The 19,361-nt window shown below is 46.3% G+C and overlaps 1 protein-coding gene across 5 annotated transcripts in view; it reads left to right on the top strand.

Moving 5' to 3' along the window:
• The window catches only part of LOC129854249 (transcription factor 12-like), a 96,043-nt gene that overhangs the window by 73,586 nt on the left and 3,096 nt on the right, over positions 1–19,361 (top strand). For 3 of the 5 annotated variants that reach the window (XM_055921065.1, XM_055921064.1, XM_055921068.1), the window contains 12 exons: positions 2,824–2,923; positions 3,643–3,782; positions 4,873–5,017; positions 5,139–5,209; positions 9,374–9,479; positions 12,433–12,509; positions 14,122–14,193; positions 14,778–14,963; positions 18,199–18,328; positions 18,479–18,644; positions 18,812–19,047; positions 19,165–19,321. In XM_055921065.1, the coding sequence (XP_055777040.1) occupies positions 2,824–2,923; positions 3,643–3,782; positions 4,873–5,017; positions 5,139–5,209; positions 9,374–9,479; positions 12,433–12,509; positions 14,122–14,193; positions 14,778–14,963; positions 18,199–18,328; positions 18,479–18,644; positions 18,812–19,047; positions 19,165–19,310 (1,575 nt within the window). In that variant the 3' untranslated portion in view covers positions 19,311–19,321. The remainder of the gene's footprint in view (positions 1–2,823; positions 2,924–3,642; positions 3,783–4,872; positions 5,018–5,138; positions 5,210–9,373; positions 9,480–12,432; positions 12,510–14,121; positions 14,194–14,777; positions 14,964–18,198; positions 18,329–18,478; positions 18,645–18,811; positions 19,048–19,164; positions 19,322–19,361) is intronic. The other 2 variants (XM_055921066.1, XM_055921067.1) reach the window with 2 other exon arrangements.

Genomic DNA, 19,361 nt, shown 5'->3' on the forward strand with positions numbered 1-19,361 from the left:
CTGTGAGCATCAACAAAACTCACATTTACTTGTTGGAGTTTTGAGACTGATTATTGTTTTTATGGCAAGAGCCTTAAAGTCTTTGATTTCTGTGTTTTTTGGTGTATTAAGTGTTTTCTATTTCCGTTGTTTCCTCCAGTTCCATAGAAAATGAGTAACCCAAGCTTTAGAGAATTCAGATATTTGGAAGGATTTGGTGGGTGGAGTGTGTTTTTCTAAGGTGTGGCCTTTCCTGTCTAATATCCCTCAAGTGCACTGAGGACTGTACCAAGGAGGCATCCAGTAAATTACTGTTTTTCTTCCCATCTCAGGAAATATGGAATAAGTGTTTACAGCACAAGATAACATCAGGAGTATGAGTTTTGCCTCAGAGTTTAAAATTAATGTTGACAGCTTCCCACGTATATAACATCTGATATCACCTCATTTATCAGAGTGCAGTTGATCTTTGAAAATGGTGTTTCTTGAGACCTAAATCTTGGAGTTTTTAAGCATCAACAGCTTGAGGCTTGAGATGTCTCTGTTAAAGGGTTGACTGGTACCAGGCTGCAGCGCTCAACATGCCCCATCAGGAAGGTGGTTCTGGGGCTGTGTAGCAGGGGACCATTGTGTTGGAGCTGCGTGCGTGCCTTTTAGCCTCTATAAGTGTGTTAGATTTAGACTTGAAAAGAAAGTACCTCGGGCATGGTTTGATTCCACATAGTGACGTGCAGAGACAGGATACTGTGTTGACACCAGCAGCCCACTGTTCTCAGCTGTTCTCTTTTGTGAGTTTTTGCTGCGGTGATCATTTAGTTTTAAGAGGTTATTTTCGCCGTTGTCATTTGGTGTATCCATATGTTGACAGTTTTAATGTTTTTTTCCATGTGCTGTTTTGATTGGTGTGGTGTTGAGATCAAAGGCGGGTGCTGCAGGCTGGTGATGTGTGGAAAGGTGTGGAGGGACTCATCAGCCCCCTCAGATCAGCCACAGAGAGACGAGAGAGTTGCAGAACGAAGCTCTGCCAAGAACCTTCTGTCCCCATTCTCTCCAATCTGACATTGAAATCTGATGCTTGTTGATATTAAGTCAAACATGAGTTAGCTCAGTGTATGAACCACAAACCCTGAATTAATGATTACTTATGGATTATGATGGCTACAGATATTCTTAAATTAAATGTGATGTGGAAAATATACATAAACTAAACAGCCAAGCTCCAACAACTGTGCTGGTCCTGCTGGCCCGGACTCTGAGTGATGTCTCTTTAATTCATGTGGTAGTAAAAGGAAACCCAGGCGGCCCTCTCCTCCAGAGGCTAGGGGAATGAGGCGCCCGGTGTTTGGGTGTTTTATTAATGCCTTGACTGGCTAGCCCAGTGTAAAGAGGACAATTAGCATCATCCACCGCCATATGCTGCCCATTGAGGCTCAGACTGGGACAAAGCCAAGGCTCCTGTGTGAGGCTAACCTGGAATCACCACGGGAGTCCCCACACCCTGGGTCACATGTGCGAGCCAGAGGAGCCAAGAGATCCCCTCCCTGCTAAACGACATGTACACAGGGTGCTGGAGTTACACACACAGCTAATCACATGCTCACACACACTGCTTGCTCAGCAAGACCCCGTGGCCCTGAGTGTTGGCTAAGCTGACTGACTGATATGTCATGTATGTGTGTGTCTTTCTCTTGACGTAAGTAGTAAAGTGATGACGAATGAAATTTGTTGGGGTTGTGTCTCGTAAATAAGATGATTATACTTCAGTAGGACAACAAAACATTCTCTCCAAGCCCACTGACACATCTTGTTGCATTAGGAAGCAACCTTTGAAGTTCTTGAAGGGCTCTGTTCACGCAAACAAATGAGTATGCCATTAGGTCATTAAAAAAGGAATTTATGTTGCTGGTGACTAGAGGATGGGTGGGAGGGGGTGGGGGGGGGGGGGGGGGGGGCAGGTCTGGTAGTGATTTGTGCTGCATGGTGATAGTGTTAGGATTGAGGGACCGGCCCTCTTTGTGGCATGGTGAGTTCACTAGCTCTCTCTCCCTTGCTCTCTCTCCCTCCATCTGGAGTGGATGAAGTCAGAGACCACATCACTAATGTTTGGCCTCACGACCCTTTGATCCTCCCACCCAACCTGGCACAGCCACAGCTGCACAACAGCCCTCTGTGCCTCACCGCTCATCCCCTCCCTCGATCCTTCGCCAGCTCACAGCCAGGTAGCAAAATAAAGAAAAGCACAGGCTTCATATTTGTTTTTCTGATTTGATTTCTGTTTCTTTGGCGAGCTGCAATTTGCAGTGTTTTTATGAACGCTTGTGTGTGCTGGTGTCATTATAGTTCCATTAAGAGCTGAGACAATCTGAAATGCAAACACCCCCTGATAATCCAGTCCTCCCTCCACGAGCTTTCCAAATGAGCCCAGCTGCCACACCACTGGCTTCTTAAACTGGCACGGCTCAGTTTGTTCACTACATTCATTAAAGTAGACATGATTCCGGCTTCAACATACAGCGCTACTTTACAAATGACAGTCGTGTAAGGAATAGGGACAAATTTAGGCGAAGGTACTCGTTTGCATCTAATGATGGTTAATGAAGCCGTCCTTAATGCACTGGCTTTAGATTGTGATCAACCCACCAGGCAGGGTGGTGGGGCATTAGAATTGTTCCTCTTCAACATCATCCTAATAACTCAACCAAATCATCATCATTATGCTCCTGCCACATACAGTGAACAGTCACAACCTACGTCTTAGAGGATAACGACTTGGACAAAATGCTAGACTGCCCTGTGCACCTGCTGTTGTTATTCATGTTAATAATGTCTGTTTTCTTTTGGCAGGTGTATGCCCCGTCTCCCAACACAGAAGACTTCAACAGAGATTCTCCCTCCTACTCATCTCCCAAACCCCCCAGCAGTATGTTTGCAAGCACTTTCTTTGGTAAGTGATTCTCACTTAAGACAGTCTCTGTCATGGAGTCAAAAGAAGCCAGTATTATCTGTTTGTTCAATCTGAGGCGCTGTCTTTGTCAATGTCTTCCCCTGCCTGTTGATAGACAGTGGACCCATGAGAAAATATTTCTGGACAAACATCCTAACATTACACGCAGTTACTCTCTCTTTAGTCACTCTCTCTGATGTTGCTAAACAGTTTCAAATGTTCAGCTCGATTTAGCCATTTCTTTCTTCTGGTAGACAGTATTTCACTGAGCCTGGTCTCAGAGTCGCTGGTCTTTGAAGGGATCGGGTTGGTTTCTGTTAGCCAAGGGAGGCTTAGTGTTATCTCAGCTGTGTCCAGGACAGGGCTTGTGTTTCAGTCCTAAGACCAGACTGGGAGAGTGAACAACCCCCTTGTGTGATCCAGCGACTCAGCAGAGAGGAGGGTGACTGCCCTCTGTGGAAAGGTCTCTCTGGGCTCTCATAATCAAGCTGTGTGTTGTGGTTTGCTTCATGGCGGTTCAGGCATATTGCATTTTATGTCAACTTGACTTTGGTTATTAAACTAAAGCCATTAAAATGTCATTGCTCCCTCCTCGAATCAAATCCAGGATGTCTCTTCAATTGGTTGATCCTTTTGTTTCATGAGTCATTATACTGTAAAGAATAGGGATGAAAGTCAAGACGGATCAATTTCAACTCAACTCTGTTTGTTGTCATTAGATGGGTCCCACAACTCTTCTGATCCGTGGAATTCTTCTAATGGGATCAACCAGCCTAGTTATGGAGGAATGATGGGAGGATCTTCATCTCACATGCCGCAGTCAGGAAATTACGTCAACATGCACTCACATGACCGCCTGGTAAGCAACCCAGCTAGTGATGTCTCAATGTTTCGCCTACCTATTCTTAGACAGTCTACCCCCTCCCCGTTAAGCTCTATTGCCCCATGCTCATAAAACATTTGGCTTGCATTAGTTTCAATTGAATATTTGTGGTGGGCAATATTGCAGCCCATAATATTGCCCACCCTGCCTACAGAAAAAGTCTAGCTAGGGGAAACACTGTGACTGATGCATATTCAGCCTCCATGTCCTGTTCTGCCCCATCAGAGCACATCCCCTCCTCTCTGCTGAGCCCATAGGCCTGGCTATCTCTCTATCTGATGTTGCTGTCTGGGCAGTATCTGTGTAAGACACAGTTGAACCCCTCTATCAGTGTTTCATCTGCTCTGCTCTGTCTGCCCACTGTGTCTCACTGGGACTCACAGGGAGCCTGCAGCTGCTGCCCAACCAAAGCCCTCTGTCTGTCTAGGCTCCACATTCAAATAACCTCTTTTATCAAGTGATATTTTTTCACCATGCACAATGCTTTTCTTTCTTTCTTTTTTAAAATTTTATCCCATTTTCTCCCCAATTTTCGTGGTATCCAATCGCTAGTAATTACTATCTTGTCTCATCGCTACAACTCCCATACGGGCTCGGGAGAGACGAAGGTCGAAAGCCATGCGTCCTCCGAAGCACAACCCAACCAAGCCGCACTGCTTCTTAACACAGCGCGCCTCCAACCCGGAAGCCAGCTGCACCAATGTGTCGGAGGAAACACCGTGTACCTGGCCCCCTTCGTTTAGCGCGCACTGTGCCCGGCCCGCCACAGGAGTCGCTGGAGCGCGATGAGACAAGGATATTCCTACCGGCCAAACCCTCCCTAACCCGGACGACGCTATGCCAATTGTCGCCCCACGGACCTCCCGGTCGCGGACGGCTGCAACAGAGTCTGGGCGCGAACCCAGAGACTCTGGTGGCGCAGCTAGCACTGCGATGCAGTGCCCTAGACCACTGCGCCACCCGGGAGGCCCTCAGCACAATGCTTTTCTTACCACTGAACAAGTGTATGCACACACAATATTGCTTTGTCCTGATGAACAAGTGTTTTGTCCTCTTTTTCTTTCAGAATTACCCTCCACACTCTGTGTCGCCGACAGACATCCATGCCAGTCTTCCTCCGATGTCCAGCTTCCACCGCAGCAATGCCAGCACTTCACCATTCGTTAACCCAACACACACCCCGCCTGTCAACACCACCGACGGGGTCATGGGTACGGCGAATATTTGGTTGATCTACTCTGAAATATCAATAGGCGAGATAAATTCCTATAATGATGTTCTCTTCTTTAATCTATGCTCTGTGTTATAAATGTCCTCTCCTTGTTTCTATAGTTGCTGCAAATCGGGGGAACGCCACTGGAAGCCAGCAGACTGGAGATGCACTGGGCAAAGCCTTGGCTTCAGTGAGTACAGCACACCCCTGTTCTCCTCCGGGGAAATGGGAAAGCCTCAAAAGAGATTTAGATAGAAACCATGTTACAAATCCACAGAGGTTGTTTGTTGGGAGTAAAGCCCTATTGGTTTACTTGTAAATGGAGGCACAATCCATGCAGCACTTAAAATTGCACTCTCTCCCTCTGAATGCCAGTTTGATTGAGGCGTTAGGCTTACATGGATGGTTAGGAATCCTCTGTGGATATCCCCTCTAGGTTGGTCCCCTCTCTGGGTGTGAATCCTGTGTTCTTGACTACAGTACCTTCTCCACTCACTTTAATATCAAATATATTTTTTATTCCTGTCTTAAATTGAGATGGTGCATTATCTTAATGGCCCTCTTCAGTCTGTAAAGGAAGTGACCTCGGTGGTCACGAGGGGTATTAAGTGCTATAGTGAATGCTGATTAAATAAGCCCAGAGGGATGTGTTTGCAGTTGTTTCTGGGCCTAAGCCTGGATAATTGTAGACTTAATCTCTGAGTATACAAGAAAGGAAATTGTAAAAATATTACGCACCAGTTTGAATAATCCAGCCTTGGTATTTGTTCCATTTTCGTTCATGTCTCCCTGCACGTTTGACACACAGTAACTCATAAACCTCATAATGTCCTCCGTCCAGTTAGAGCCCTCTTGGTTTCAACAGCCACAGAACCTCACAGAGAGCTCTTCTGTCCCTCCTCTTACTGATTATTTCTCATTTTAATAACTCCCAGAACTCATCTGTAACCCGGCCTAATATACACTACATTACCAAAAGTGCTTGTTGAACATCTCATTCCAAAATCATGGGCATTAATATGGAGATGGTCCCCCCTTTGCTGCTATAACAGCCTCCACTCTTCTGGGAAGGCTTTCCACTAGATGTTGGAACATTGCTGCAGGGACTTGCTTCCATTCAGCCACGAGCATTAGTGAGGTTGGGTGTTCCAATTCCTCCCAAAGGTGTTCGATGGGGTTGAGGTCAGGGCTCTGTGTAGGCCAGTTAAGTTCTTCCACACCAATCCCGACAAACCATTTCTGTATGGACCTCGCTTTGTGCATGGGGGCGTTGTCATGCTGAAACAGGAAAGGGCCTTCGTCAAACTGTTGCCACAAAGTTGGAAGCACAGAATTGTCTAGTATGTCATTGTATGCTGTAGCATTAAGATTTCCCTTCACTGGCCTAGCCCAAACCATGAAAAACAGACCCAGACCATTATTCCACCTCCACCAAACTTTGCAGTTGGCACTATGAATTGGGGCAGGTAGCATTTTCCTAGCATCCGCCAAACCCAGATTAGTCTGTTGGACTGCCAGATGGTGAAGCGTGATTCATCACTCCAGAGAACGTGTTTCCCTGCTCCAGAATCCAATGGTGGCAAACTTTACACCACTCCAGCCGACACTTGGCATTGCGCATGGTGATCTTAGGCTTATGTGCTGCTGTTCTTGTGTTGACGTTGCTTCCAGAGGCAGTTTGGAACTCGGTAGTGAGTGTTGCAGCTGAGGACAGACGATTTCAACGCACTACATGCTTCAGCACTCGGCAGTCCCGTTCTGTGAGCTTGTGTGGCCTAGCATTTCACAGCTGAGCCCTTGTTGCTTCTAGACATTTCCACTTCACAATAACAGCACTTACAGTTGACTGGGGCACTTCTTGCAGGGCAGACATTTTACAAACTGACTTGTTGGAAAGGTGGCATCCTATGACTGTGCCACATTGAAAGTCACTGAGCTCATCAGTATTTTATTTATTTTATCTTTATTTAACTAGGCAAGTCAGATAATAACAAATTCTTATTTACAATGACAGCCTAGGAACAGTGGGTTAACTGCCTTGTTCAGGGGCAGATTTTTACCTGTCAGCAACATTCAATCTAGCAACCTTTCGGTTACTGGCCCAACGCTCTAACCACTAGGCTACCTGCCGCCCCAAGGGCATTCTACTGCCAATGTTTGTCTTTGGAGTTTGCATGGCTGTGTGCTCGATTTTATACACCTGTCAGCAATGGGTGTGGCTGAAATAGCCGAAGCCACTAATTTGAAAGGGAGTCCACATAATTTTAACTATAAAGTGTATCTCACCTCAGAGAAATGAAACCGACAATAGCTTTTATTCCTAGTAAAAAGTGAGAGAAGTAGGATGTGTAAAAGCGTAATGGGTTTACATTTGGGAAGTGCTATGGCTTAGTGGTGCGCACCCGAAAGAGAAAAGTGTGTGTGAAGGTGTATGATAATCACAAATTAAGTATTTTTGTATTCGCAGACTCAATTCTATTAGCATGACAAAGCTGCAGTGAAATGGACACGGTTGGGCTGGGGTGAGACGAGGGGTAGGGAGGCCAGGGGGAGCGAAGGGGGTTCCTAACTGCTGTGGCTCAACTTTGCGGGCCGCCTTTTGTGGGCCTTTTGTTCTCCGGCCTTTTAAACGGGCCATGCTTATTGGCCCCCCGCTGCCCAGGGGAGCGTGACCGATGAGGAGGCGGAGCCTCATTTGTTGTTGGTAAAATGAGTCGTGTTGCAGTTTGAATACAGGAGAAGTAGCCCGGGACCAGAAGAATGGCCCGTTGTATATTGCAGGGTCAAGAGTCACGGCTATAGACGGCCCGCTTTGGAAACAGAAGAGATATTGGCTAATTAGTTTTGAGTCCCATTGATTTGAGACATACACTTGTGATCACAGTTGATGGTCATTACTTCTCAACAGGATTTAGTGTCTCAGGGTAAAGATACTGAACAGTGACAAATGCTTTTGACTGAGAAATGTGATTTAAAAGAATAGATAAGAAGAAGCGTATATAAATCCCCACAGGGAAAAACATCTATTTTGGTACACGGAGTGACATGCAATAGCCAAACCATTTGGATTTTCAAAAGTTGATTGAAACACAAAAGCTTGGTGATCAAGCTTAAAAGAGAAGATTATTAATAACGGCATTCCATTGTGTTTACTGAAGTTAAACGGTTTCCTATGAGTAGGATGGGATGTTTACTTGGAGGGAAATCCTTCTGGATCTACTGCCTCTGCTAATTAATGGGAATCAAACCTCTAATACCCTGGTTTACTGGGAGACAGTTTCCATTATGGCACAAACTATCCTCTTAAAGGGAACAAATCAGGGATGTGTTGTCTGCTTTAATCCAGCATTTCTCTAAACAAATGAAATCCCTGTGAAAGTTTTAAAGATATAATCTGTGTGCTTCAGAATCACATCATCCTCTCTCTCTCTTTCTCTCTATCTCTCTTTCTCTCTCTCTTTCTCTCTTTCGCTCTCTCTCTCGCTCTCTCTCATGATAGTCATGTCGCCCTAAAACCTCATTGACCCAAGCTTTACATTCCCCACAAACACAGTGGAAGGTCTGTACATGCTACGGTATGGTAAACAGAGCTCTTCTGCCATTGAGGAGACATTGTTTTTTATAGTCCATACAAGACACCTCAACTGGTCCGATCTGAGTGTATACTACTCTTCCACTTTTAGTGGTTGTCTCCCTTCACTGGGGCTCAGTTCAGGGCGTGGTCTAGTATGGAGAGGTGCGGTGATGCAGCTCATTCAGGATAACCCCTGAATGAGATATTAATGGGATTTAGGGCAGATTTTAGTCCACTTTAGCTTTAAAGGATTTTAACCGCTTTGTTCCTGTTTCGCCCTAAAGTAACGACGTTGACTTTCTCCTCTAATAGTGTATAAGCCATATTACTGTAGATACAGTATTTGTATGATATTATCTATGTTGTGGCTAGTGGGGAGATCTACATAAAACAGCACTAATCAGAGTTGGAGGAGGGCACCTGACTGGTCAGAGCCTTCAGGTGTCGCAGTGAATATGGTTTGGGGTACCCTTTTTTTTGTTGCTTTCACTGAAGCCACTGCTCACCGTTAAAGGCCCATATGTATGCTCTGAACATTTTTATGGGCTCCCCGGTTGGAAAATCCCCAGAATTGATGAGACAATTTCGGCCGTGCGCCGGCGGAAGGATGGTGACACAGGCTATAAAAGTATGGGGAAACGATAGGTTGTGATTTTAAAGAGCTGCATGTTCTGCCTTACTGACAGATCTCTCTCTTTCTCCCTCCTTCTGTCATCCCCCTCACTCTTTTCCCCTCCGTTCCTCTCCCTCTTCCCCTCTCTCTCTCCCCTCTTTCCACAGATTTATTCACCTGACCACACCAGCAGTAGTTTTCCATCCAACCCCTCCACCCCTGTAGGATCTCCATCGCCCCTGACTGGCACAGCAGGTGCTGCCGCCTCAGCAGGTACAGTGGTGACCACCGGCGCCCCCTCTGGAAGGGCAGGTTTTCAGAGTCTCTGTGACTTTGACGACATTGCCTCATGGCGACAGATGATGCAGTTTACCCCAGACAACACCTAGCTACATAGTGATAAGGAGTCAGCTCTCTTCAGTTGCTGAAGGGGGCCAAGAGACTATCTTTTGACATCCTCTCCTCTCAGTCACTGCATTCATTCTACCAGACAACCAGATAATCAGTTTCCCTGAAACTGGGTCCATAAGTAGCAGAGCAATGTGGAGGGGACATTTAATAATTGTGTGTGTGTGTGTGTGTGTGTGTGTGTGTGTGAGAGAGAGAGCCCAGCGTGTTGTTTTAGTGGGCAGTTGTGCCGTGTGTGGTGATGTAGTGGCGACAGCTGTCTCCACGTATGCCCCCCTCGTCCTCAGCTGTTGCCCTGGTCTGTGGACAGCTGTTCTCCCCATGGACCGACTGGCCTGTAAAGGGCCTCATTTTTCTGCCTGAGGAGCGACAGTGACTCAGCTGATGAGGAGGATTATATCGGCTTCACACAGAGGGATGCCAAGCCCTCACACACCATCTTTACACCTCAGCCAGCCAGGCCTCAGGGCAGCATGCCCTACTTGGGAGGACAGAGGTAGAATGCCAACAACCATTTAGATTTTATCAGTGAAGTTCCTGTCACCTGGAGATTGAGAGCACCAGTTATTTGGGTGTGGATTGTTTTGTTATGCAAATAATGAGACAACATGATACCAAGGGCACCACCTTTTGTTACAATGTGAAACAGAGTTTATCTTTACAATCATAATCCTCAGTGAATCTACAGTTTCTGTCCAATTTACAAATGCAAAACAAATACTCCACATCCATGACTTTCCATATGAATAAACATCTGCCTTTGTCCAAAACCCTTCCCAAAAGTCCATTTACAAATCTGTTGCCATTAGTTTAATAGAACGCCTCCATAAAAATGAAATTTAATGTAGCTTAAAAGGGCAACTGGGATGATTGAAAATGTATTTCTTGTTTCATGTTTTGCGATTTAATATCCATTTATTTGTTTGAAGTTTGCTAATTAGAATAGGTGGCATTACTTAGAGGTCAGTTGGGGCATGATTTGGCATGATGTTCAGATTAACCACAAATTGCTCCATCTGTTCATTAGGATTTGCTACTTTCAAAACCCAACCAGGCAGGAACAGATATACACCCTGGTGCTGCTCAACTCAACTCTGGCTGGTGTGTTCAATTAGCCCTCTCCTTCTCCTCCTCTCCTCCACGTGGGGACCAGAGGCCCAGGGAGGCTTAGTTATGAGTACTTCCTGTTTGGTTCACGCCAGGGAAACGCTGAGGCTGAGCAGAGAGGCTCCCTCATTTCCTGTTACAAAGTTACTTTTAATAGCCTTTTAATTAAAGCCTGGCTTTTCCAGGACCTTTGTGTGGAGAGACTTTCTCTCAGAAGAGGACTAATGCTTAGTTTACACTACTGACGATGAATCGATGGAAACAGTTCCCCCAGGTCAAGTGGATATGTAATCCTAGTGTTTGTCAGAAACAAACTAACATTAGCTAGCGATCTCCCAGTTCCCGATCTTTCTCTCTCAAATACTGAAATACCATTTTAGAGGAGAACAGGGAGAAAATGGGGCCTGCTGTTGGTTTTGTCAAAACTTTTGACAAAGTTTTGACAAACTAAATGAGAGAATGAGAGGTAAGCTAAACAATGTATCCATCTGTAGAGTATGCTACAGTACGTGGGCTGGGTGTTGGCCTCCTGCCACAGTAATGGAGACCAGGCCGTATAGTGAGGGCCCATAGCTGGGGTTAGCTCACTAACACAGCCCAGTATAAATAACCTGGGAGGTTTCCTCATTGTCACAATCGATTAAAGAGACTTGGACTGTTCTCATGTGCACACAACAGGCTTGGTGTAATGGATTACCTCCTGGTGCACTGTTGTTTGTTAGTTGGAATATTTCAGACAACATTGGCTAAGATAAAGAGACAAATAAAAATATATTTTGTTGCATTGAATACCTCAATTTGATAAGCAGATTATTTTAGTTTCACACTAATCAAATTGAGTTGATTTGTTTTGTATGTGCCATTGCACATTTCATGTACTGATTATAACCATTCCCACACATTGTGATCCCCTCTGCTTTATGTAAAATTCAAATGTGCTCTAGAGATCACCCAGTCTGGGACAGAATGGAATTCCTTAATTAGATGTTTCCACCATTTGTTTGGACTATTGCCGTCCCTTGGTTGTCTCTAGAATCTCAGAATGGAAAGTTAATTCAGGTCAAGTCTCTCAGTCTGTCTTGGCCTGCGTGTTTTGGCAAGCCACGGAGCTGTTGGACTGTTACACTATACCTCAGCTTGGCATGTGATTGGTCAGAGGATATTTGTGTCGTGACCCCTGGAAGCCAATCACATCGGGCTTAGATCAGCGGACAAGAGGAGCACCCACGAGTGCAGCCTTGCTAGAGCCTTCTGGAACTTTCTGGCTCATTGGATGGAGTAAGGGACTCCTTTTGACGTGGAAGAATCACTCTGTCAGTGTCAGTGGAAGACAGCCTCTGTCCCAGCCGGGCCTCTTATCACTGTTCACTTTGTTCCCTGGGCTATTAGCTCATTAATGAGCGGATGTACATGTAGGCCATGTCCCAGTGTGTCCCAGTGTGCTAGTGTATGTTGCGGCCGTCCACCCACGGCCCTGGCTCATGTTGCAGGATGCAGCCCAGTCACCAGGAAATGATGCAGCCGAACCCCAGCGATGCAAATATCTCTCACAGCATAACAACAAGAGACCAGACAGGATGTGGATGTGCTGTGTGTCAGTCAGCCCCTGTAGAGTGGAGCAGGATGCAGGTCTCTTATCATTGGCCATGTTGGGATGTCTGAATCAGCCATGTCAGGTGGATAACTGTGGTTCTCCCTCTCTGTCTCTCAGGTACCAACCAATGGTCCCGTGGTGCAGCCGGACAGAGCCCGTCCTCCCCCAACTATGAGAACTCCCTGCACTCACTGGTAAGTCTCCCTGCTCCCCCCTCTCTTCCCTTCCCCCACACCCTGAGCACTTTTTAATAGGGCAGGGTAGCATTACATGAAGATTCTTGGCTGACAAATGTCGGCGTTGGGGGGGGGGGGGGGCTGCTGAACAATACCCGTCCCTTGGGGCGTGTCTCCTGCCATCTGTCCCCTACTCCGTGGGCCAGGGTGGGGTTGGGGGGGCTGGTGTTATGGGGGCTGGGGAGCCTGGCAGCTGTTGCGTTGACTGAACCACCACTGCTCCAGGATTCCTGCGCTAGTAGCCTGTCCGTCTGCGGACCAAAAACACGGCTTGGGATCAGTTTTCACCCCACACCGCCTGACGCCCACATCACACATTCACACCATCGGCTGTGGGGATAAATACGTATTTACCAACTATATTTGAATGCCACCTACAATGGGATTTTTGTGAAGCGAGCAAATCTATGATCAGTGTGAACGGTGAATGTGTGGGAGGGATGGGACCTCATGGTGGGAGGAGAGGACGAGGGGTCAGGAGTTATTATCTACACAGGACCACTGTTTTGATGCTGCCTGACACAATGATTAGTTACCATATGTCTCTGTCTGACTCTCCTCTTTCTCTGTCTTTCTATCTCAGTCTACACTATCTCTGTCCTTCTATCTCAGTCTACACCAGGGGTTCCCAAACTCCAGCATTGGGGAACATCCTGCTCGCCCCCCCCTGCGTGCGCGTGCGCATGCATGTCTATTTCTATGGGCACAAGCACTGTTCACACCTTCTTCTTGGTGGAGATAACATTTTGTAGGTTTAAAACTTATTTCCTGCAATTCATCACATTTTCTAATGGGGTGCAGAGAACTTTTTGCCGTTTTAAAGCACATTTTCTTGTAATTCTATACATTTTACCATGTCTAATGTGTATTCATGTGATATTTGAGTGACTCGAACATGGGCTAAAAAAACTAGCTAAAAAAGTTATCTGACATGAGCTAGTTGATCTGGACATTTCTAACAAGTTATAAAAAGCTCTCTAAGGTATGCAATGACTGACATGACAAAATAAATACTGATGATGCATTACCCAATTTCGACATTTCAAGAGTAAGTTGAAAACCGGACAGAGTTCCCCAAAACTTTGGGAGCCACTGGTCTATAATATCTCTGTCCTTCTTTTTCAGTCTACACTCTCTCCGTCCTATCTCAGTCTACACTATCTCCGTCCTTCTATCTGTCTACACAATCTCTATCCTTCTATCTCAGTCTACACTCTCTCCGTCCTTCTATCTCAGTCTACACTCTCTCCGTCCTTCTATCTCAGTCTACACTATCTCCGTCCTTCTATCTCAGTCTACACTATCTCCGTCCTTCTATCTCAGTCTACACTATCTCCGTCCTTCTATCTCAGTCTACACTCTCTGTCCTTCTATCTCAGTCGACACTATCCCTGTCCTTCTATCTCAGTCGACACTATCTCTGTCCTTCTATCTCAGTCGACACTATCTCTGTCCTTCTATCTCAGTCGACACTATCTATGTCCTTCTATCTCAGTCTACACTATCTCTGGCTCTTCCACTAATGTTTATTTGTGCTCACATGCTTTCCTGTTCTATCTGATTTTGGCAGAAAACTCGAGTCCATCAGCAGCTTCATGAGCATCTCCAGGATGCCATGTCATTCTTAAAGGATGTATGCGAGGTACTCCTGTCCTTTAGATGGAGACTTTACCCATCAGTGTTTGACACCTTTTCACATCCTTAGTTGTTTTTCTTTCTTTCACCAGCTTGGCCTCCGTTCCATTTAATTGGAGTTTCAAATGTTTTGTTGCCATGCTTTTTATTGTTGTTTATTATTTCTATTTTGACATTTCAGCTTGCAGTAATCAGCTTAGGAGCATAAGACGCTTTAATACCAAATGAATAGTCATGGTGCTCCAAATGAGTGGTGTGCCAGCCCGTTTATCAGTTTCTATAGATACAAATGAGTGGTGTGCCAGCCCGTTTATCAGTTTCTATAGATACAAATGAGGATGCTTGTCTGTTATGAACACATGCATCCCTTGTGCCCCTCCTCAGGTTGAAATGGCTTATCTTCATCTGTTTTTGAGTGTCTTTCTTTTATGCTTTTATTATCCCTGTGGTGTTTTTTCACTCCAAGATCACGCCAAAAAATCACAATGTCCTCCATTTTTTGTCCTAATGTGCTTATAGTAAACTGCTCTGTCCTCTCTCCTGTTCTTCGCCCCCCCTCTCCCCTCCCCTCTTCTCTCTCGGTCCTCCCAGTCTCGGATGGAGGATCGCCTGGACAGACTGGATGATGCCATCCTCGTCCTGCGGAACCATGCCGTGGGCTCCACCACCAGTCTGCCCAGCGACATACACAGCCTGCTGGGACAGAACGGGCCAATTGCAACCCTCGGAGCAAACTTCCCTGTCGCCGGATTGGTTGCTAGTCGGACAGCAGCAATGGTATGAATTAACTTTGCAGAAGAAAAATATCTTGAGTGTTTTAGATTTTAAGGATATTATGTTTCATGTTTTTTGCAACTTAAGAATTGACTTTGAATACTTAAAAGAAAATCTGTTTTTTCGACTGAGGAGAGGCATATGTGCTTTTGCGTTGCGTTTCTCCAAATAGGCTAATAAACAAGCCTTGGCCACCTGTTCAGAATGAGTCCACAGCCATCTGCAAAAACGCTGCCTTTTTCCACAGAGAGCAGTTTAATTTAAACTCACATACTTTTCATATGTGTAATCGTTGGCCTGAAGGCTTACTCTCCTTAAGAAAGACCTCATATACAGGGTTGAATAAGAAAACCAGGCAAAACGGAGTGAAGTTCTGCTTTGGTCTGGAAAGTGTTTGTCAGTTGCACTCCTATGAGGCGGCTCCTGGGGAACGAGGAGATGCAGGTCTCGCTGCAGGGCATAATGTGTTTGCCCATCCTCCATCTGAACTATTTCATATCGGAGAGGAGAGGGATTTGAGCACATCTGTAGTGGAAGTTTCAACAGAGGGAGACAGTTCTACACTAATCCCTAGGTGATGGGAAATAATTTAGGCCATATTTTTCCTGAATTTTCTGAATCAGTCCTGGCGTACGTGGGTGGAGGGTTGGATTAAGATCCTCTTGGATTAAACTCCCTTTTCTAAGAAAATGGATGGAGGCATTCAGGGGATGTGATGGAGGAGGGGAGGACGCCGAGGACTGAAACACGCTCAGCATTTCCTTACCTCATCATTTACTGTCCAGACCTCAGCCTCAGTCCCAGCTCCTCACAGGAACCTGTCCCCCTACCACTGTCTGATTAGTAAACATTCTTGCTGAGGAGTAGCATCTGTGAGACTAGTCCTTGCATTACTCACATGGTAATCGGGCCAACAAACCCACAAGAAATTTGTGAGGCATTTGATCCCTGGCCTATGGTAACAATCATATCCAATTTTCAAGTGGACAAGGTTTGGATGCGTTCTGTATTTCTGCTGTACTACTTCTCCCCTGACTGTTCATTTATTGGAGTTGGTGCTCCTGTATCTGCACTGCCAAACCTAAAACCAGTGCCATTTTACAGACAAGTTTACAACCTTTCACAGCCTTCGCAGCATGCAAGCTTGGAGCCTGTGTCCCTTTTGCCCAGAATAATTTAAATACAGGGACTAGTATTTCTGGTTTGTTACTCTCTGTAGAAGGAAGAAAATGTCCCAGCGCACCATGTGTTTTCAGTCATGGCCATTTTGATATTGGTGTTGTGGTCCTTGGAACTCCCAGGATAGTATTTAATGGTCTGTGACTAAAAATGCTTTTTTAGTGGTTCTCCCATGGTGCAGTTCAGTTTGGTGTGCTCGTTACAGAGTGTTAAGGGACTATAGTGATGATGTTGGTGAGCTGTGAGACTAAAAGAGGACTGGCTGTGTCTGCATGAACACAGAGCCTCCTCTGTGGTAGAGAGAGAGGGTCCCCTCAGACTGCTGCTCAGACAGAGCTCAGCCACCTCAGCATGGCACAGCCACAGCCGTTTACTCAGGACAGCCCTTTTCACTCGTTCACTGCCTCTTTTTAACCAACTCAACAAATCTGAATGGTAGGAAGCGCGCGCCTGAGGCCACAGTCTCCACCCAAATAGAGGTCCTCAGCTGTATGGTAATCAGGCCCAGCCAGGAAAATGGCAGCGTTCTTCCCTCGCCAGCACCCCCGCGCCCCTCCTCCTCCTCCAGACAAAGACTTGTTTGGACACCTGTTGAGAGCGCTGCAGAGATTAGCGTAGTGAGGAGGAGGGGGAGGGTTTGGGGGCAGTGGGTTAACAGAGGCCAACAGTGACTTGGGATCACATTCCATAAGAAAAATGGAAGATACACCCCCCTGCCCCCGTACTGGTTTCCTCTCCTCCTCCCCTAGTTCCCAGAAGAGAACCAGATAGCTGAGTGGGGAACATGTGGTAAACCCCAGCGAGCACAGCGATGGGGATGCAGCATGGTGGGAGGGCCCTGTTTCACAACCAATATGGAGGGGAAAATAAGGAAATGGTCTGTCTTTGGAGTGGGTTTTGCCTTATATTGCTTCCAAATAGATCAGAGATAGATATATCTAGAAGAGGAAGAAGAACCCTCAAAACATAATGACTGTGGCTAACCCAAGAGAGAAAAGCAATCAGAAAGAAAAGAGAGAAGGGGATAGGTTTACCATCACATACTGCATTCGTTATTATGAAGAGATTATACAGCAATACAAATGTGTGTTTGTGTTTCCCTTTTCCTGAATATGAATATGAATTATGCATTTTGTTATGGTGAAGTACAGCACCAAAGCACCCCCCAGTGTCAGAACTGAGGGACTTGGGAACCATCATTAGTTCTCAAAAACGGACTCCTGTACTGCAGCTCCACCTGTAGATCCTGCTTTTAATATGAGGAAATATGATTGTTTAGCTCACCAGTAAGGTCAGGCATTGTGTTAAATTTGTCATGACAAGTGTTTAGAAAAACCTGTTGTGAAATCCAAGCCAAACATGCATTTTTACAAGTGTTTTCAATGGACAGTTTTCCACCAAGGTTCTCATCATCGGCTTGTAGACTACAAAATCTCCCTCAAAGCTCTGAGCCAGGCTCTGGAAGGTTGTTGTTTCTTTTTTGAACAGACAGCAACAGCATTCCATTTGTGAAGGTCAGTCTAAAGTGAAGTTGAACAACAAAGTTCTCTTTCTATCTCTCTCTGCTTTTCAAGTGTGAGATATCTGAGTCATAAAAGCATTCTCTCTGGTTGAATAGAAATCGTTCCTTTCCTGAGTGTACCAGGCTCATTCAGACCAGAACCCTTCCCAACAGCTGAACGTGTACTGTCTCTATCTGTCTGTCTCTATCTGTCTGTCTCTCTCTCTCTCTCTCTCTCTCTCTCTCCTCTCTCCTCTCTCCTCTCTCCTCTCTCCTCTCTCCTCTCTCCTCTCTCCTCTCTCCTCTCTCCTCTCTCCTCTCTCCTCTCTCCTCTCTCCTCTCTCCTCTCTCCTCTCTCCTCTCTCCTCTCTCCTCTCTCCTCTCTCCTCTCTCCTCTCTCCTCTCTCCTCTCTCCTCTCTCCTCTCTCCTCTCTCCTCTCTCCTCTCTCCTCTCTCCTCTCTTCTCTCTTCTCTCTCTTCTCTCTTCTCTCTCTTCTCTCTTCTCTCTCTTCTCTCTCCTCTCTTCTCTCTTCTCTCTCTCTGTGTGTGTTCTGACAGGGTGGTTCTCATCGGGATGAGGCTGGCAGTTTGATCAACAGTCACGGAGGGCCGCCCAGCGTGGGCTCTATGTCCAACATGTCCAGCATGTCCACCGCTGAACTCAACCACCAAGTGGAAACCTTCAGAGGTATGACATGACAAACTCCCAACTTCAGCCATGACCATCCCATCTCTGCACTACACACCTAAAATAACTACATGTGAAATGTCTGTTGGCTGTAAATGATCGGAGATTCCATTTGAACTGAGTCTCTACCTTTATGTCTGCGTGTTGCAGGTCTGGCTGCAGGTCTGGCTGGTCAGGTGGCTGCAGCCCTGGAGCTGAAGGTAGAGAACCAGGACAGAGACGACATGCATGATGGCCACTCCTCCGACGACCTCGGCTCCGGAGACGAAAGCGACAAGAGAGACATCAAGACTCCCAGAGGAGGCACACGGACAAGGTAAATAAACCTAACAACCACAAACATTCATCTTTCTGACCTTCTGTCTAAAACATTCAGTGCCTTTAGAATGTCCCTAAATCTCCCTGGATTCCAATCATGTGAATAGCCAAAAACAATCCGCCTCAGTCTTACTGTTGCGCCTCTGGGCCTCTCTCCCTCTGCAGCAGCATCAATGAGGATGATGACAACCTGAACCCAGAGCAGAAGGCTGAGCGGGAGCGCGAGAGGAGGATGGCCAACAACGCTCGCGAACGCCTGAGGGTGCGAGACATCAACGAGGCTTTCAAGGAGCTGGGCCGCATGGTTCAGCTGCACCTGAAAAGCGAGAAGCCCCAGACCAAGCTGCTCATCCTGCACCAGGCCGTGGCAGTCATACTGAGCCTGGAGCAACAAGTCAGAGGTCAGCATTCCCACACTCTCACATGTAACACACAAGAGTTATAACACCTCTTATGAAGAGTTATAACACCGCTTATGAAGAGTAATGACACAAGTTAATCTGTTTCTATACACGCAGAGCGGAATCTGAACCCCAAAGCAGCCTGCCTTAAGAGGAGGGAAGAGGAGAAGGTGTCTGGCCATGGGATCTCTGGGGACCAGCAGGCCCACCATGGGGTCCACCCCGGCCTCACCGACACATCCAACCCCATGGGCCGACTCTGAGGAGCACACAGGTACAGTACAGTGGTACATCTCCATGGAGCACCATCCACA

The sequence above is a fragment of the Salvelinus fontinalis genome, chromosome 4 (assembly GCF_029448725.1).
Source record: "Salvelinus fontinalis isolate EN_2023a chromosome 4, ASM2944872v1, whole genome shotgun sequence".
In the NCBI taxonomy this organism is placed as follows: Eukaryota; Metazoa; Chordata; class Actinopteri; order Salmoniformes; family Salmonidae; genus Salvelinus; species Salvelinus fontinalis.